This window comes from Carcharhinus amblyrhynchos, chromosome 10, assembly GCF_965287045.1.
Source record: "Carcharhinus amblyrhynchos chromosome 10, sCarAmb.v2.hapA, whole genome shotgun sequence".
Classification (NCBI taxonomy): domain Eukaryota; kingdom Metazoa; phylum Chordata; class Chondrichthyes; order Carcharhiniformes; family Carcharhinidae; genus Carcharhinus; species Carcharhinus amblyrhynchos.
Genome location: NC_137333.1, coordinates 57,405,635 through 57,425,249, shown reverse-complemented (window position 1 = coordinate 57,425,249; position 19,615 = coordinate 57,405,635). Strand labels below are relative to the sequence as shown.

Genomic DNA, 19,615 nt, shown 5'->3' with positions numbered 1-19,615 from the left:
GTCTTGTCACAATTGTCAGTGCCAATGATGTAATGGGAAACCTGATGTTGAATGTTGGGAACCCCAATATAAGAAATTTGCAAATTATTATAGGCCTCAATGCTCGATCACCCCCTCCATTATGTAATCCATTCACCTTTACCTTACCTGACAACTAAGCTCCTATGGTGCGCACCTAGCAGCAGACCTGATGGAGGAGTGCTTTTCTCAGGGGTGGAAGGGGTTTATGACTATAAGTACCCGTGCACGGCCCCCAGGGACTGTGTACATCCAGAAGGGGCACCACAATCTTGCTAAAGCCAAGTTGCTGGTGGGAGGGACTCAGTCAGAGTCCGCCTCACTGTTATGACATTGTGGGACTCACGCCTTCAAGTTTTTTGACTAAGTCTGAACAATATGGTGGAGAAAGCCACCATTGAAGCTGGCAGTTTCAATGCCGCTTTTCCAGTCTGCTGCCACACTCTGCGTAAAACAGGGAAAATTCTGTACATAAACTTAGTTTTCGGATTGGAGGGAAACACAGTGATGCTCTCCAGTGGATGGCATTAGGACCATTCTTCTTTCTGACATAACAAGGACTTAGAAACTTAGAACTAACATGGGGGCAGAATTCTCCCACTTTGGGGCTAAGGCCCATGATGGAGGCAGGAATGTTTCCCGTGTGGAGGTTTGGCAGGGAAACATGCCAAATTTTCCAGCTCCAACCTCATTAATTATGCATTCAGGTGTTTACTGCCATATTCTGTAGCGGGACAGGCCTGAAGGTGGTGGTCTGCTGTTGTTTCTGGATATCATATTGAAAAGGTGTCCAGCATCACTGACCTACCATTGAAGAAAGACCTCCTAAAAATGAAGATGGATCTGTGGGAACATTCTGAGGTTGGAAGATGGACCCCTCCCAGGACACCAAATCTGGAAGATTAATCTGTTGATGCACCCTTGACCCAATGCTATATTGCGCTGTGGACCACGGTTGCTAGTGGCCTCCATCCCAAACTCCAAAGGAAGCCCCAGTTATTGTTTAGGTGAGTCCTGACATTTGCATGCCACGTTGTTCCAAATGTGTTGGCATCATGGAGAACCTGGCATGAGGGATCAGGCCTTCATCTACATCTCATTAACAGTGCAGCTGTGACAACACTCAGGAAACTCAACATCATCCAGAACAAGACAGTTCAATTGATTGGCATCCAATCTGCCAACTTTAACACCCTCTCCTTCCATCACTGGCACATAGTGACTATACTGTGTACTGCTCACAGAATAAGTGGAAGGTCTCAGTGAGCCTCCCAAAAATGTAAGCAACTTCCATCATCTAGAAGGACGTGGGTAGCAGGCGCATAAGAATATTATCACTTCCAAATCATACATCGTCCTATCTTAGAAATTTATTACAGCTCCTTAATGGATCAAAATCTTGGCACTGTCTACCCGACATAACAACATACGTTGACAATACAGCGCTACACACAGATTCAGAAGAGGCCCTTCAAAATATCGAAGATTAACTACATTCTAGAAGTGGATTTAGTATGAACATCAGCAAGCCAAAAACAATGGGAGTTAGAAGGAATACCTTAGAAGAAATTTGAGTGAAGATTAAGGTGGATTGTGTGACATTAGAGCAAGTAGGCAAGTTTGTCTATTTTGGACAAATGGTAACACAATATAGTAAATGTGATGCTGAAACTTGAAGAAGATAGGGATAATTGTAAAGCTGAAAGATGTGTTAACGACAGGAAAACTCAAGTTTGTTACAAGGAAAAACATCGAATAAGCTACATTCTATTCATTTCCTGGCTGCCTCAGAAACCTGGGCAGTAAGTTAAGACCTGAGGAAAGAAATAGATGTCTTTTAAATGTGGATGCTAAAACATATGCTAAAATAATCCGTGCATACAATGTTGGACAAATTAAGAGGTGCTAGACATAGAGTGACATCCAGACAAGATCAGTATTTCGCCCTTTTGATCAGAGCGGAAAAGTTACAGAGATATCTTCCAGAGGGCAAAGTGGACAGCAGCAGGAAGAGAGTTGACCTAGGTGTAGTTGGATGACAGATATCGCAGACAATATGTGAGGATAGTGCAAGGCAGATGAACATACAATGATAGCAGATTTTGTGGCAGGAGTGGCCAGAAGCTGCAGAATCTACCTAACAGGATGGCAGGAGTGCCTTCACCACACAGACAGTGGTTCAAGAAGGTGCCTCATTATGACTTTCTCAAGGGCACCAGGGGATGGGAAATAAATATTGGCCTTGAAGGCCACATCCTAACAATTAATTTTCAATAGGTAGATGGTGTAAGGTAAATGGATGATTTTTTTTTCACTGACTTGGGACCAGTGGCATGTTTCATTAATTAATATCATTACTGAACTTAGGGATTCTAGCTGCAGGTCATCGCTTAGTAATTGAAAGAGGAAATATTGTTTCCTACTCACTACTGAGGGGTCATTGTCTGGGAAAACCCCGTACTAGCAGTTCCTTTAAGTTAATAAAGCGAGGTGAAAATAATTAAAGGCAATGTTACCATTATTGTATTGTCTGATTAGTCCTGGGGAAGTTTAATTTGATCTTACAATCCATAAAATGGGTTGTGACTGAAGTAGGGGAACATGAAGGTCTTCTGTATGAGGGTGGGGAAACAGAGATCTGTCCTCAGGTCAAATTTGTCTTGTGGCAGCTCAGTGACAGCTGAGAACAATTAAATCTGAGCCATGGATGGCGTGTGGTATGGAGATCCCAAAGTAGTGGAAGGAGAATTCTATCTAAAAGATTGTGAATAATTAATTTCATTGATGAAATCATATAGTAATTTCAGACAATGATCCCTAAATAGTAAGTAGGAAACAATATTTCCTCTTTCAGTTACTAATAGAGATGACCTGCAGCTAGAATCCCTAATTTCAATAATGATATTAATTAACAAAACGAATACATGCCATTGGTCCCAAGATACTGGAAAATGCAAAGCACCAGTTAACTGCTCTGTCTTTTTCACTGAATATTTGAACTGTTGACATTAAGATAAATCCAAGGCACTTTGATACTCCCTGAAATATATCACTGTTCTGTTTACTTTGCATGCATCAAAACAGTATCTCAGCTTATTCCAAACAACGTTATAATTATCAAATTGTTTTGTGGCTTATCATGCCTCACACCTCTTACCTCATTACTCACAGTAATTGGAATGACCTTATCATTCATTGTTTATGCTTTTTTGAACGAAGCATTAATCGTAAACGGCTATAAACACGTTTTAGCTCTAGTCCAGTTAAAACCTAATGGCTCAGATTTTGAGGACAACGGCGTAAATTAACAGTGCTCACCGTTCATTACACTTCCAGCTGCCCACAGAATTTTAGTGAGTTTTTATGTGGCAAAGCTGGGATTGAGGAAGTAAATTCAGCATGGCACTGTCTACATGGGATTTGGTATCAGTGTCAACAGGGCAAATAAGAGCTTGTATCTTCTATAATCATTTTGAAGAATCCTTTATGCGAAATGCAGAATTTAATCCAACAACTGTAGAGTAGAATATCGAATTCAATGTAAAATCATACACTGAAGAAAAAATGGGATTAATAGACATAGAAGAACCAAAAAGCAAAAGTGAAAAAGAAATCATTAACTATTTTTAAAAAATCCAACAATTATTCAAACCTCACGGAATGTGATTCCACATTTGTAAAAGTAAATTTCAGTGGCAGAGGTTGTTTTCGCCAATTAAGTCTTTTACTCTATTAAACATCTACAAAAACAAGTGAGTTAGCAAACTCTAATTTCTTCTTGCACATTTAATTAGTATCTGGTGGGTAGGTACCATAAATTTTGCACCCTTTATGTGTTTTAATGTTAAATCTTTCAGCAAGTTATTGATGTTATAAAGCTTGTGAAGGAGCAGAACAGGTCGACAGCAACTTCCAGATTTTTGTGTATAACTAGGATGTGCAAGTGCTGGAAATTACTATCTGGTTTACTTCGTAATAATGGTGAGCACCGATAGCCTCATCACTATTCTCATTGCAAAGCCCTGGCCATTAAATGCAATTAGTCTGTTGACTGAAAAATGCTTGTTCCTGTGCCAGTGGCATTCCATGCAACGACTTCCAATACATCAGAATATAAACTGGGTCTCTGAACAAATGAGTAAATAGGTCACCAAAACTGTAAATGAAAGCATTGATGGCATTTTTAATGTAATGATCTTGAGGGCCAGTGAAGACTGTCTTAAAACCTGGCTCATCTACAAATGGAAATAATTTGCATTTCTCAATTACGAAGCAGAATGTTCCATCATGATTTTGAAATTATATCACATGATATTAGCATACCTGTAGTATCCCTGTTAAAATAACAGGCAAAGGAATTTATAATTAATATCAGGAGTTTAGGTATCAACATCATACAGCCCATCTTCAAGACCCATGTTCCAATAAAAAGAACTCATTCCTAAAAACTCCTCTCTTGCTTTCTGCCTGCTGCAGTTAAAGAAGAACAAAATAAAAAAACAGAAGGAAAATACTTATAACTTCCATGTTATTCTGATCTAGATACCTCATTAACAACAAATTTATCTTGTTCAATCCTAAAATAATATATTACTCTCATTTGAAATTGGTCTTGTGGTACAGTGGGTAGCATCCCTTGCTCTGAACCAGATGTTCCGGATTCAAATCCCACCTCAGGACTTGATGGTCAAAGTGCATTCATAACATGGTTCACAGGTTGAGTATAGATTGAGGACATGGAGGCTTTGGAGAGAGTACAGAAAAGGTTTATTAGGATGTTGTCTGATATGGAAGGTATTAGCTATGAGGAGAGATTGAATAAACTGGGATTGCTCTCTCTGGAAAGATGGAGGCTGAGGGGCAACCTGATAGAAGTTTATAAAATTATGAGAGGTATCGATAGGGTGAACAGTTGGAAGCTTTTTCCCAGGGCAGAAATGACAATTACAAGGGAACACAAGTTCAAGATAAGGGGTAAAGATTCAGTGGAGATGTGCAGGTGAAGTTTTTTTACACAGAGGGTGGTGGGGGCCTGGAATGCACTGCCAAGTGAGGTGGTTGAGGCAGTTATGTTAGTAACATTTAAGACTCATCTTGATAGACATATGAACACGGTGAATAGAGGGGTTGGTCTAGCTAGGACAACGTGATTGGCACAGGCTTGGAGGGCAGAAGGGCCTGTTCCTGTGCTGTATTGTTCTTTGTTATTAACCTGCAAAATCCTTCCAACACAAGCCAATGGCAGGTGGTAAGAGAAGCAGAGATTCTAAGCTAAGGTTGGTTTTTCTCACAGTCTGCAGTTAATCTAAAGCTACTACATAAAGGCAAGCCTGAGACTTCATGCAAACAAACTGTCATGAAATTAATTATACACCATGTTTTGAGGTTGTCTCAGAACAGGAGGTTTTTTTAAATTTCGATATTCTCAGAATACATAATTAAACACATAAATAATGTAAATCTGTTAATTGTTTCTCCTCCTCTATTTATCAGTTAGAATAAATCTGACTAGTAGTTTTAAAACCACACTCTGGTGGAATGATTATTGTTCCATCTACTCAAGTGAAGGAAATCATGAGGGAATGTAGTACTTCCTGGAATAGAGCAATGGAAGTGCCTTAATTGATCTCTGAGCTTACCACATTTACTGAGATAGTTGGCAAGTAAAGGCATGCACTGTGCTATAGGAGTGAGCACTTGTTCTTAGCAGTGGTTTATGATGTTGAACCAGAGGAAATGATCCAGTGTAAAAATTCCCAGAATGTAACAAGACATAATGCAACTTGACAAGCTGCCAAAAGCAACACAGGCAATTCATTGCATGCTTAATATGGTGATCCTTGTTACTTCTGTCTGCTGTCTCATTCCAGACTACCTACATATTCCACTACTCCTAGCGAGGGTTACATTGAAAGAGCAGGGAATGGGGCTAATTGAATTGCTTTGTAGAGATCAGGCACAGAACATGGGCCATATTACCTCCTTCTGTATTGTAACAATTCTATGATTTTATTTTGAAAGTTTTATCACCAGAATAAACCTAACTGCAAAATATGTTTAAGTTTTACAAAAAATATAAAACAATAAATATTCTGTTATATAAAATCCATAACTACTTGATTCTGTGTATTGCTGGGTTAAAAACCAAGGGCTATCTTTGACCATGGCATGCAGATATAATTTAGTCCCAACATTAATGCTACATAATATGTTTTTATTTTTCCATTAAGAATTCCTGTATATACACATTTATAATGGGAATTGTCTAATGTTAAACTTGACATGTTGTAATTGAACCATCCCACCAGCAAGGATGCTGCAGCAACTCCACTAGCAGAAAAGTCTTAGAACAATAAATGCTTATATAGGCTTCCGATACAATGTAAAGACCTGCTTTTGTCATGGGAAAAGTTGACAGAAAGCGTGTGCAAACCGAGATTTTATGTTATTTTAGATTTATGCTACAAACGTATTTTTAAAATGCCTATTCTGAAAGACCTTACCCACTGTTGAAAGGATTTTCGTCCGGGATCACATGTGTGCTATCCTTGCTGATGAGGAATTTGACTCTGTCGTAGAAGGATCGAAGGTTCTGTTGTGAAGTTGGCATCTGTGTCTGCTGAATAACATCAAGAGGATCCGGTGATCCGAGGCACAGTGGATTATCGTGGCATAAAGGCTGAAGGCAACAGTCAGGGTCCATGCAATCTATTAAGCCATCTGGTACAGAAAGAACCAAGATATCTTTAGCAAATTCATTAAAATGAGAGAGCAAAAATGATTTGGGGCTGGATGGCAACAAAATTCATGTACCTAATTTACACACTAATGGAGGACCTGTTTCTACAATGAAATGTGACACACCAAAACCTCCTTACCTGCATTTTACTCCACTCCTTTATTGTGAAAGCTTTTATTTTGCATATGTTAAGAAAGACTCGACTACCAGATCGCAGATGTACAAATAACAAACCTCTAGAATGTAGTATTTGGATTGTTAGGCAAAAAGCAAAGTATTAAAAACTTGGTTGTGATTGAAACATTAACTTCATGCCAAACACTTCACCTCACCATCCATTATCTTTACCACAGCTAGTTTTGATGGGTCAGATAGTGTACATTTATGCTGACGGGAATACATGATAAAATAGGAAAGAGAAACTCCTCCGGGAGTTTCTTGCAAAATACAAATGGAGGAACTGGAAGCGGAAAGAGAAAGGACCAGACAGGATAAAGCAACATGCCAGAAGCCAAAGTCTACAAATTTTAACAGAAAAGGAACAAGAAGTCAGCAAAATTTATGGCGGTTTGGGGAGTGGGGGTACATGGAGGAGGGGGGCATCAGCATTGCACTGAATAAGGGCTGCAGAGCAACTCAAGCCAATCATTGGGGCTAAATGGTACCGTTCACTAGGATGTACAAAGAGCTGATACCAATCAGTGCTTCCATTTTCTGATACTGTGTAGAACTATCCTCACTGAATTTCTACATAGGGAGGACAAACAATCAATAAGCTCCTGCCTTTCTATGTGGAGGATATTAAGCTCTGAATGAGAGATCCAGCTGATCAGCTATTAAAATTCTAATTGAAGATTTATCCAAAGACAACAGCTCTGTTGTTACATGTAGACATTTTCCAGCCACAGACATTACACTTTGGTGAAAAAAAATCACAAAACTATTACTGGCATGTATAACAAAATGTTAGTTAAACCCACATAATAAAGAAACTTCACTATCATACTGCACTCTGCAACGTCAACAAAAAAGCTAATTGGGAACTTACGTAGAATTCCTGAAGAGTAAAGGACAGTTCACACATTGGCCAACAGAGATCTGATTAAATGTTTGCAGTAACATTCACATGAATATTCAGCAATGACAAGTTATTATGATCACAGACAACTGTTGATCTATTTGTACAGCACCAAAACATTTTATGGTCTCACTGCTTTTACTAATAGTGTTTCAGATATGAAATGCACAAACAGCTCTTACCTCCATCATTATCTTTCCCATCTCCACAAGCAGTTTCCATGGAGGTATCACATCCAGCACCTCTCCAGCCTAGCTGACACATACAATGCCAACCGTTCTGGTCCAGCGTGCATCGCCCATTGCCATTACATAAACCCGGGCAACCTTCTGTCAAAGAAACAAGTTTCATCATTGAGACTCATGTGTTTAGTTTTTCAGTAGTTGCATTTTAATATGGGACATATTGGAGTAGATCTTGAGTTTGTGAGATTCTCTGAAATGGGTGATAACAAATCAACAGCCTGTTATGCATCTCTCCCGGATCCCATTGAAGTCAATGAAAGTAAAATATAGGAGAGATGTAAAAAGATCAAGATCCACTGCATAGCGTTCTTCTTTCCATTCCCCAAGTAAGTACTTAAACCAAAATCTGAACATTCATTTGCTCTTCATTAAACTTTTCAGAAATAAAGCTGTCTTTACACACCATTGCAAAACAATGTAGCAACATTGGATCTGCATCAAATGCAAAATAATCTGCATCAAGGAGCAGTGGACTGGATTTTCTCTACAGCAGACGAAGGTGAAAAATCTGTACCTCCTCACAGTAAGCCTCAGTGTTTCTATCTAATGTACTCAATTTCAATTCACAAATGCCTAACCAGCTGATGTTTCTCATTATGGCTAATGGTTTTTTGGAGATTGGCAAACCGCCATGAATGTACACATACCCCAACTGGTAACTGCTTCTAGGTTTCACTGGGCATCCACACATGTCAATATTTTTCCTTGAATGTAAACTTCTATTGCTTCATTTTCCTTTGGAAGTGCATTAATTCACACATATTTACATTAAGTTGCAACTGCTACTCCCACCTGTCCCCACAATCCATCCCATTTTTCTGAAATCTTATATACTTTTCCTCTTGTTTAGTAAATCTTCAATTTTTGTATTCATAAGTTTTGAGGTTGGCTTATTGTGAATCCTCTTTGAATCCCCTTTGTCCCACCATTTCTTGCCACTTGTTCCGCTGTTCAGTCTCTAAGTTTTGGAATGCTGCCTTTAAACCTCTCTGTTTCCACATTCGAAAAGCTTACTTCTTTGTCAAAGCTTTCAGTTGCCTCATCCAATATATTTCCCTTTGTTTCAGGGTCAGTTTTTGTGTAATGAGGTGAGTTTAGAGAGTGAATTTGGCTTTTAATTGGGTGAGTGGGTACTAGCTTGGGACTCTGTTGCCTTCCCATTTTTGTGCCTATTAATTTACAGTGGGGGGTGGGGGGTGGGGGGTTGTCTCTTGGACTGCCTTTCACTTCCCTCCATAAGTTGAAACCCTTCATTTGACAATTACTTTCCACAAAAGGGCCTCATTCTGCCATCACCAGTATTCGACCAATGGCAGATGGGGCAGTTGCCATACAGGGAGCTTGCAAAACATATCCTGAAATGTTTGATTGTAGGCTCCCAACAGGATCCATCATTGTCAAGCACTCATTACTAGATTAATAGGGACCGTCTGAGAGCCATCTTCCCGACCTTTTCTCTAACCACCTCTCCTGGGTCCCCCACTGATGCTGGGCCTCTGCTGGGTCTATGCTGGCAGGTAACACTGCTCCCTACATAGAACAGACATCAATGAGGAACTGTTGGCCTCTGCTTGGCCAGTAGCTCTTGGGGAATTTTGGAGGGGTGGGAGCTGGTGTGTGGATGATTGACCAGCACTTAATATGGCTGATCTTTCTAAAAGAGGCAATGCAGGCCTCTCGCTGACTCTCCAAAAGCTAATACTTTTAGATCCTGCTCAATACCCATTAGCCCTAATTCTGATTCTTATCTTTTAACTAAATTTCAATCTATGATACTAGTCTATCCATGCTGTTCCTCCTTCCCTCAAACAGTTGCCTCAGGTATGAACAAAGGTCTGGGTCCCTTTCTTTCCCTTTCTACATGTTGCCTTGTGACAACATTCACTGTCATTTAAACCACTCTCCACACCATTGTCACTTGCTTGTTCCACTGCTTTCCTTGCCAGCTTCTTAAATTCCACCTTTTACAAATTGAAACTTCTTCCAAATTTCATAAACTGCATATTGGCTCACAATAAGTTTTGCTCTCCGAATTCCTTTTATTTTCCATTCTGCAAAAGATTGATTTTTAAGTTTTGTCCTCTTCTACAAGTCCTTCCATGGCTATGCCTCTCCCTATCTCAACAACCTTCTTCAGCCCTAAGTTCTAGTCCAAGTCCTGTTCACTCTTCCCATCCATCCCTACTCACTTTACACCATCTTTGATAACAAATGCTTCACCAGTATTTTCATAACCACAATCTGAAATACTTGTGCTGAATCCCTTCATTTTGTACTCTTTCTAACAACTTTCAAAAGCTTCCTCAAAGCCATTATTCATTATCCAAGTTATTTTTGTGATTGTGATGCTCATTGGCATACTCTATGTTAATTGTATTACATAAAAGTAAGCTGCTTTTTTTTGTATCGTTGAAGTGCCAGAATACCAAATGGATGATATCTGTGCCAGAAGGGTTGTCATGTGACTTGCAACAGATATTCCCCATACTGTCTGTAATGATCCAATGACATAAAGGTTGAGTAGCGCTATCACAGTCAGAGCCACAGACAAAGTGGGCAGATGATTGTGCATTGATCCTCATGCATAAATGGTCCCTGATTCTCTGCCATATCCTTATTTAGGTCCACACAAGACCTACATTCCTGTTTTATTCTTTGGGGATGAGGCAGGTTTGGGCAGTTTTGAGGTATGGCTGATGGTAAATGCTGAGCTGCCCAGATCCCAAACGGAAACTTGAAACAGCTGCCAAAACTTATTTTTGCAGTTTGTACATTATGAAGAGGTTTATTAAAATTGAAAAATGTTGTCTCTGACCTATTGTGATGATTTTATATTAGCATCTATTTAAAAAAATTAAAAAATGATTACACTTAAGCACAAGAACTACTTTGCACAATTAACAGTACTTTAAAACAGTTTCAAAAGATCTTAACTTAAACTGCACTCAGAATTAACCTTCTCTTTTCTGCTTGTCAAAATTCTCACAGATCTAAAATCTACAGAATTCCAGTGATTTTACCATGTTGTGCTCTTTTGCTTAGAGGGTGTTCTCTGAGGCCGAGAACTGATTCTCTGGGTCTGGCCTTGTCTATGCTGTCTTCTGAGAGATGTAACCAATTACCATGTTGTGTTCTGGGAGATCTAGACAGCTGTAGCCTATCACACAGTTTCACTGTTTCCTTAAAATGTGTTTCTTCCTTTTGATCTTTCTATCCTCTATTGTTTCATCCAATCTCTCAGAACTGATCAAATTCTTTCCTTTAATTCTGACTTTTAAAAAGTAAACTTACCCTATATTTGCCTGACTTACTTAAAATTTTTACAACTGATACATGTTTCCCTTTGAATCTAAACAGAACTATTTACTTTATTGCCGTGTTAAGTTCTTAATGAAGTTTTTCTTGGCTTATTAACATGTCAAAACCACTTCTTGCTGTTGTTTTAGACCCTTGCAGTCACTCTGTCTCTTAATCTAATTACAACAGTCAAATCCCTACCAGCCTGCTTTCCAGCAGAAGAAGAAAATGACAGGTGATACTACCAAAGGAAAAGTATAATAATTCCTCGTTTTCCTGACAACAGCATCAACTTAAGTGCAGAGTCATTACATTTTCCTCCAGCCTCTTTCCCTCTTCCATCATAATTACATACACTGAATGCACAGGCACACTATTGTGAAGCATTTGGGTCTACAACCTTAAAATACTATTGGGCATGTGCTGTGGGAGATTTCTAACCAGTTAATAAGGTTTTTAAACAGAATCTATTATGGCATTGACAGGACTACCAGTAAGTAGTTAAATGATCCATGAAACAAGCTAATAAGCTAATGAGAGAATACTTTACACATTTGTGAATGTTGTAAGAGAATTAAACAAGTAATTATGATTTTAAAACACATGTACTGATATTTTAATGTATTTTTAAGTATTGTATGAATTATTGTTCACTTCAGCTGAAAGCAGGTTATCGCAAGGTACGATGGTAAAGGCAAATAGTTCAGAACCAAAGGCCTGGGAACCCTGTAGTTAGCAAAATTCATATCAGAAAGTGTTTTATGCAGTCACACATATTGCAACATTTATGAATAGGAGTAGTAATCATCTAGACTTAGGATGGAAGTGTTCCCATTGCAGCCACTGCTCATGGCCTGGTGTTGCCCACCCTGCAAAGGCAGACAGCAGCCGTGTCCATGGGCCTTCCGATCTGAGTCCGAACTGAAAGAGAGTAAAGATGAAGAGTCACCATCACTTAGTCGCACGCTTGCATCCACCAGATCAGAGACTAACACTGTATATATTTTAGGGGAAATGATGGGGGAATCTGCATGTGGTGGGATCCAGAACTCTAGTCTGTGGAAGCCAAGGGGTTGACAGGAATACTGCAGGCGTCAGCTTACAGAGGAAGAGGTCACAGACTAATTCTGCTGCAGGGGACTTAGGTGACAACTTTGATGGATCAAGCTACAGAGGAAAAGTAATGGGTGTACACAAACCAAATGCTTGATGCAATGGAAAGCCTGCTAGGAAGCCTGTGCTCAGTGTCAAACACTATGGAGGAGACAACCAACAACTTGGAACAGGGCTTTGTACTGAGATTTGCACATAGATTTCAGGCAGAAATGGACCTCCCTTCCCCTCCTTACAGTTGTTGTTGTCCTATTATTGTTATCTTATTATTCTTGTCTTTCATCCTCCTCCTCCTCTTCCTTGTCTTCCATCTCCTCTGCTTCTCTCAGCACGTATGGCGGCAAAGGTTGTTCTTTCGCACTGGCCAGGTTGTTCAACAGGCAGCATATGACCAACAACAAATGTTGACACCGGCTTGCTGAGTTCTGCAGGGCTCTTGCAAAGCTGTCCAGGTACTGGAAACATTGCTAGAGGATGGTGCTGGGAATGTTTCTTGAGACAACGTTGTCAGCCTGTTGTTCACATCTGCATGGGCTCCTGACTGGAGTCAGGAGGCATGTCATGTGAGATAGCCCTTGTCATCAGTATCCAGCCTTTGACTTGTCAAATGCAAGTGGCACAGAACCTGATGCAGAATGAAAAAATGGTGACTATTGCTAGGATAATGAGCGTTCATCTGCCTGATGTGCTGCCTGTGGTCACACCCAAGTGCACTTTGTGTGAATAAAATCCATTTCAATGAAAATGATGAAGCGCACACAAGAAAATGCACGTGCAGTCAATGGCATTCTGCAGCATGGGCAAAGCTGTATTTTCCTGCCGACTTGATGCACACTCTCCCTGTTTGTGCCGGTCAAGGCAGAATAAGGTGTTTCTCGCTTTATAGAAAGAATCTCTGTGACCTTCCTCATACAGGAATGCACTGCAGAATACAAGGTGCTGCTTGTATCTCCAGAAGGAAGCAAAATAGAGCCAGAAAAATAAATACCATTTCAGCTTGATGGTCACAGGCAATGCTGTCCTTATTTAAAAGGATAACAAATTTAAAACAGAATTGAGGAGAAACTACTTCTCCCAAAGGGTTGTGAATCTGTGGAATTTGCTACCCCAACGTGCGGTGGATGCTGAGACAGCGAGTGCATTTGAGGAGGAGTTAGACATTTTTAATGCGTTGAAGGGTTATGGGGAGTAGGCAGGAAAATGGGGATGAGGAGCATATCAACCATGATTGAATGGCAGAGCAGACTCGATGGGCCAAATGGCCTAATTCTGCTCCTATATCTTATGAACTTATGAACTATCCTGTTTTGAGCTGCAGTTTTGGCTACAGCAGTTGACAGATTTCACTCGTGATCTCTTGATCAAAATGAAAATATCTAATGCATTGGTCACTGCTGAAGGAAGAGAGTCTGAATACCCTCTGTGGATATGGCAATTGGATGAGGGCCACTCTCTTTCTCTCCAATATCTTCATCTCCTCCAGCAGCATATCCTACTCTCTGGGGTCTCTGGTCATTCACCCAGTTCATGGTCAATTAGTCAAGGAAGCCCTAAGAGGCCACACATGTCTGGAAGCAACTTCTTTAAGCACAATATTTTATATGACAAAAACAGGCCAAACAGACCATCCCCGACAAAGTATTCAAAACCAGAAAAAATAATCCAACAACTAACCTGTAAGTACTTTCTGATTCCTTTAAATGGTGATGGAGGGGGATGGAGGGGGAAGTTGGGAGTGAGAGTGCTCCTTTCATCCATCTAACATTATGTTCAGCAATGTAAGATAAAGCCTGGGTGTGCTCAGGAACGTGGAATTGTGTGGAATTGCTATTGCTAAATAGCAACAGTGGTTTCAAATTCCAGGTGCACACTCATTTTGCGTCACTGTATCGCTTCTTCATTTACATAGCTGTGGTCATTTGTAACGCATGTAAACTATTCTATCAATATGGAGTCCTGCTCACTGCTCACAGGAAATATGTATGTGTAGCTTGGATCCCATTCTTGACACTTTGTTGATTATATAGTGCCTAACGAATGAGTCCAGTTTAGTCCCCAAACTATGGAAGATGCAACATAAAAAGCTTTGAACAGTGACTGTTCAGAGCAGAACACATACAATTTTCTTTTTAAAGTGTGTGACATTGTTTTGCAGGGTTCTGTGAAATTTTCATTCAACAACAAGCTATACACAAAAAAAATTAAGCAGATATTCAGCTAACAGACTGAATGGTTCCTCTGAGTAGCAACAAGCAGAATTCAATATCACAATAATATTATAATGCTGATTTAACGTTCAGGATTGTATATGTTTCTCTAATTTTGTTCAGGCATCTGTGGATGTAGTTAAGGATAAAAAAGTCAAAGAATAAAATGCTGGAGTACATGACAGGATGGAAGGCAACTATAGAAAGAGCGTGGGTAAATAGTTCACGGTCAAACTTGTCATCAGAACTGGGAACTGTAATAATCATTATATTCTTCTGTCATTTTTCTGATGGTGGAACAATGGTTCAGCTTGCCAATGAAGTGTTCAAGAGGTTGAAACAACAGCAAGCTCAGCAAACAATTTTTAAAATCCAGTAGTTTATGAAATTGCCCTTAATGGATTATATAACTACACATAGGTTACATTCAAGTGAATCTGTGAAAATTTTCACCATCAATTCAAAATTGGGTCTGTACATTTTTGATGTTTGATGAAGTACAGATACCAAAGAGCCAGTTAATTGTCAGAATTATCCAGTCTCGCACACCCTGCTACTGCTGCTAGTTAGAATGGAGAATTTGGTGCTTAGCCAAGTCTCTGTTCACAGTAGTGGAACCAGATAATCTCAGCTGCCAAGTTGGAGAATTCCAATCAAAGTTTAACAGAACTCCTTAAATCTGAGGCAAATGGATAGGCAACCAGTCCTCGAATTTAACGTTAATTTGTTAGGATATGGCATACATTAATTTATTACAATCATTGAGCCATACATGAAAATATCTTCACACTATACACTTGCATAATTTGGCAGGCTTCAATATCAGCCTTTGAGAGTACTCATACTTTCAACCACCATAGCATGGGCTGTATAACTCCGCAATGTAATTATTTTAATGTATGTGCATATTTCTTTCTATTCACATACTTCAGATGCGTGAATTTATTAAAATTTGGCAGGAGAGTAAAAAAGTTAATATCTATGGGTGTACTTGTAGCAGCCTTTCTCCCTTTTCTCACTAAGGAACTCAATGGTCTAGTTCATTAGCAATTGCATTTCTCTGAAATATTACCAATGGAAATAATAAAATAATTCTGAAAGGACAGTTTACAGCAACAGGCCATCAACTTATTACAAATGCAAGCCAGTGAATAAAGCTAAGCGGACTGCATCAGACTGATGAAGAATGATGACAACAGCGACAGAATTAGAAATTCTAAAAGATGAATTTTAAAATCACATCGTAAACAGTTTACTAAAGATATAGGAATAAAGCCATACCTTTCACTACCTTATCCAGATAGTGAGCTTGAGAGATAAAGCAGAAAGGGCGTTCAGGAAAGGTTGAAGTAAGAACATTTCTACTAGCTAAGAGACATGAGAGGTTAATCAATTAGCATAAAACAGAAAGGAAAGTAGGACATTTACAGCAAGAAAACAATGTCAAGAACCAACAAGGCTTTCATAGTGACAAAAAGGTCTATGCCATTTTCTTCCTAGATGGCACTGCTTTATCTTCAGAGCTGTTTTTATATTTTCCACTAGAGTCAAAATATGAACAGGACCTCAAGTTTGAGGCCACAATTCTGTAGTGAAATTTCACTGCCATGAAAACATCACTTAACACAATGTCCAACTGAATACATTGAGTTGAGATGATCTAACTTCCCTAGTACAAACTACTGAGATTAAATGTGGTACAAATTATTTTCACTGCACAAAATGAGAAGCACTTGAAAGTGCTTGTCGCAAAGGTAACGAAAGGTAATACAGGACTATGGGGTAGAGTGGGAGAAAGGGACTGACTGGATGTTCATTGGAGAGCCAGTGTCCTTCTGTAGTGTAATGACACTGCAGATCTATGATTATAATTTGAAGTGGAATTGTGATTCATGTTGCATGTAGGTAATCAGAATAACACACGTCGCAAATAACCAGATTATACATGGCTCTCTATAATACTTTAAATATTAAGTTTGCTTTCCCAACTTACTTTTGCTTTCTCCCTATCTATTCAGAAAATGAAATTCTTCTTTACTTTGAAATCACCAAGCTTGTGATTTCTCTGACGATGAAATTGAAACAGCAAACATTACTTCAATTTAAGACAGGAGTTTCAAAACTGTGTGGAATTGTGAGCTCTGTCTTCTTCAAGGCAACAATGCTGAGGCTTTGGCTGGTCTCACTGATTGCTTGTTCCAAGTATTAAGGAATGGCAGCGATCCCAAAGTGCCCTCTACCTCAGAAAACACTTTTAGTGGTGAGTGCCAGACAGGCCCAGGATATTTGTGTGCCAACTTGGTGCAGACAGAGGCAGGCAGGTGTAACTCAGTGACAGACATCGTGCAGGACAAACCGGGAGGATGTGCAGCTGAGCTGGGAATGCGAGTGTCGGCTTCTAACTTTACCATGTTTTAGCTCCTTTCGTACTTGCTCCTCACCCCAGGCTGGCAACTGCTGCACTGGCACTGGCAATGAAACTAAAAGAGGTGGCGGGAAGGTGATAGGGGATGATGGTGGGGGAAAGAGCGGTTCATTACTGCGTGTAGGGGTTTGGGGGAGAGAGGCTTCACTGAGTCTGATGTCACTGGGGAACGTGGAGAGCTTGGCTGAAAACTATATGTGCACAAAATGTTAACTTTTTGTAAAGTATTTTAAGAACACAGGTTTTTAATGTTAATCCATAATTTGTGAACTTTAATAATGATGTGCTGAATGTTATAATGCTGTTTAGGCTTTGCTGAGATATCTTGGGTGACATTCATTTTCATGTATTAAAATGAGATGACATTGGAAAACAGTTTGGGATGATAGCCATGCTGGAGACGATCACTCACACTGGCGATGGAAGGCTGTGGAGAGATTAGTAGACAAGATCAAAGAATTTGAAGTTGATTTGAAGGAACATTGGAAGTCAGTGACTGTTGGTATCTTAGGGATGAGACTGAGGAATTCATAATGGGAAATTAGGAAATGAAAGAGGCTTTGAACAGTATTTTGTATCTGTTGTGGAAGAAGACAGAAAAACATTCTAGTAATAATAAGAGAAAATCAAGTGGCAAAAGGGACAGAGAAACTTAAAACAAACTAGAGAAAAAGTACGAGGAAACTATTGAGACTAAAGGCTGATGAGTCCCCTGGACCTGCACCCTAGGGTCTTAAAACAAATGTTTACAGAGCTAGTGGTTGTAATGGTTATATTCTTCCAAAATTCCTTATATTTTGGAAAGCCCCATGCAGATTAGAAAACTGCAAACACAACACTTCTATTCCAGAAAGGCGGGAGCAAGAAAGCAGGGAAATACCGGCCAATTAATCTAACAGCTGTCATTGGGAAGATGCGAGAATCCATTCTGTAGGCAGTAGAAGCAGGACATTGTGAAAAATCAAGCATGGTTTGAGAAAGGGAAATTATATTTGATGATTTTATTCGAGTTCTTTGAGAATGTAACAACCAGGGTGGATAAAGGGGAACCAATAGCTATAGTGTATTGGAACTTCCAAAAGGCATTTAATAATATGCCACATGCCACACAAGCTGGTGGGGTAATATATCGGCTCAGATAGAGGATTAGGTAATAAATCGGCTTAGATAGCAGGGAGTGTAAAACTCTGGACAGAGTGTGAATAGATGGGTAATAGAAGATTGGTTGATAGGCAGGAAACAGAGACCTGCATTTTCAGGATGGCTAGTACTGGTTACCCATTATCCTGAGAGTTAGTGAGGAATACAATCCCGCTGAATCTTACAGGCCCTCTGCCATATCACACTGTAGTAAGCAGTGATTGGCCGCAGGTGACATTTTTGTCCACACTTGGACAGAAGGCCCTCCTTGGAGATTAGTCAACCAATCAGATTGGCTGATAGCCGTCCAGGCTATCCAGACGCACAGTGCAGCAGTGGCTGGAAGAAGTATTGCAGTGCCTGTGCCGGAGATTAAGTCCTGGGACCACAGTGCTGATAAATACCAGGGCTCCTGAAGCAGGATGTTAGAAGATTTCCTGGGGGTGTCAGTTGGTGAGTGGCAATTGCATTGCTCGGGTGTAGACCAGGAGGAGAGGCAGGGCTGGGAGGGCTGGGGCTCCTTGGTCTCTGAGAGAAGGAAGTCCTCAGTCTGATGAGGCTTTCTAATTCCAACATTTTCCCCTTCCTGCCTAAGATCAAGAGTGGAAACCTTTTCAGCTTCGCACCCTCAGTCATCCAGTACCCGCCAGCCTAAAATTAAGGTGGGGATGGAACAGGCCCTTAAGTGGCCATCAAGTGGGCAAAACGGCCTTAATAGGAGCAAGGATGGGTTTCCTGTCCAGGAGCTGTACACCCCACCGTAAAATCAGGTCTAAGGTGGGGCAGACATGATCCCAGATGGAAACATTTCCATGCTATTTTCTGCTCCCTCAGAAACTGCTGGGCAGGGAGTGTAAAACTCTGGACAGAGTGGGAATAGAAGGGTGATTTTCAAATTGGCAAATTCTAAACTGGTGGAATGCCACAGGAATAACTGCGGGGACTTCAATCACTGAAAGGAACAAATATATTTGGTCAAATTTGCTGAGGCTTTAAAAATAAGTGGGACAGCATTCTGCAAGGAGGGTAAACTGAGCCTGTAAAGAGACATCGATAGGCTAAGTGAGTGGAAAAAACACAGGCAGTCGGAGCATAATGGGGGAAATGAGGTTCTCCACTTTGCTAGGAAGAATAGAAATGCAGACTATTATTTAAATGGAGAAAGTGTCTGCAGAATGCTATGGTGGAGAGGGACCCACATATCTTCATACATAGATCACAAAAGTTTGGTATGTAAGCACAGCAAGCATTTAGGAATATAAATGAAATATTTGCCTTTATTGTAAGAGGGATACCCGCATAAAAGTAGGGAAGTCTTGATACAACTGTACAGGGCATTGATGAGATGATACA

The 19,615-nt window shown here is 40.0% G+C and overlaps 1 protein-coding gene across 5 annotated transcripts in view; it reads right to left on the bottom strand.

The window, feature by feature from the left end:
* Positions 1 to 19,615, bottom strand: part of tenm4 (teneurin transmembrane protein 4) — a 582,746-nt gene that overhangs the window by 85,364 nt on the left and 477,767 nt on the right. For 4 of the 5 annotated variants that reach the window (XM_080197086.1, XM_080197087.1, XM_080197090.1 and 1 more), the window contains 3 exons: positions 15,979 to 16,005; positions 8,018 to 8,164; positions 6,522 to 6,738 (listed from right to left, as the gene is read on the bottom strand). In XM_080197086.1, the coding sequence (XP_080053212.1) occupies positions 6,522 to 6,738; positions 8,018 to 8,164; positions 15,979 to 16,005 (391 nt within the window). The remainder of the gene's footprint in view (positions 1 to 6,521; positions 6,739 to 8,017; positions 8,165 to 15,978; positions 16,006 to 19,615) is intronic. The other variant, XM_080197088.1, reaches the window with a different exon arrangement.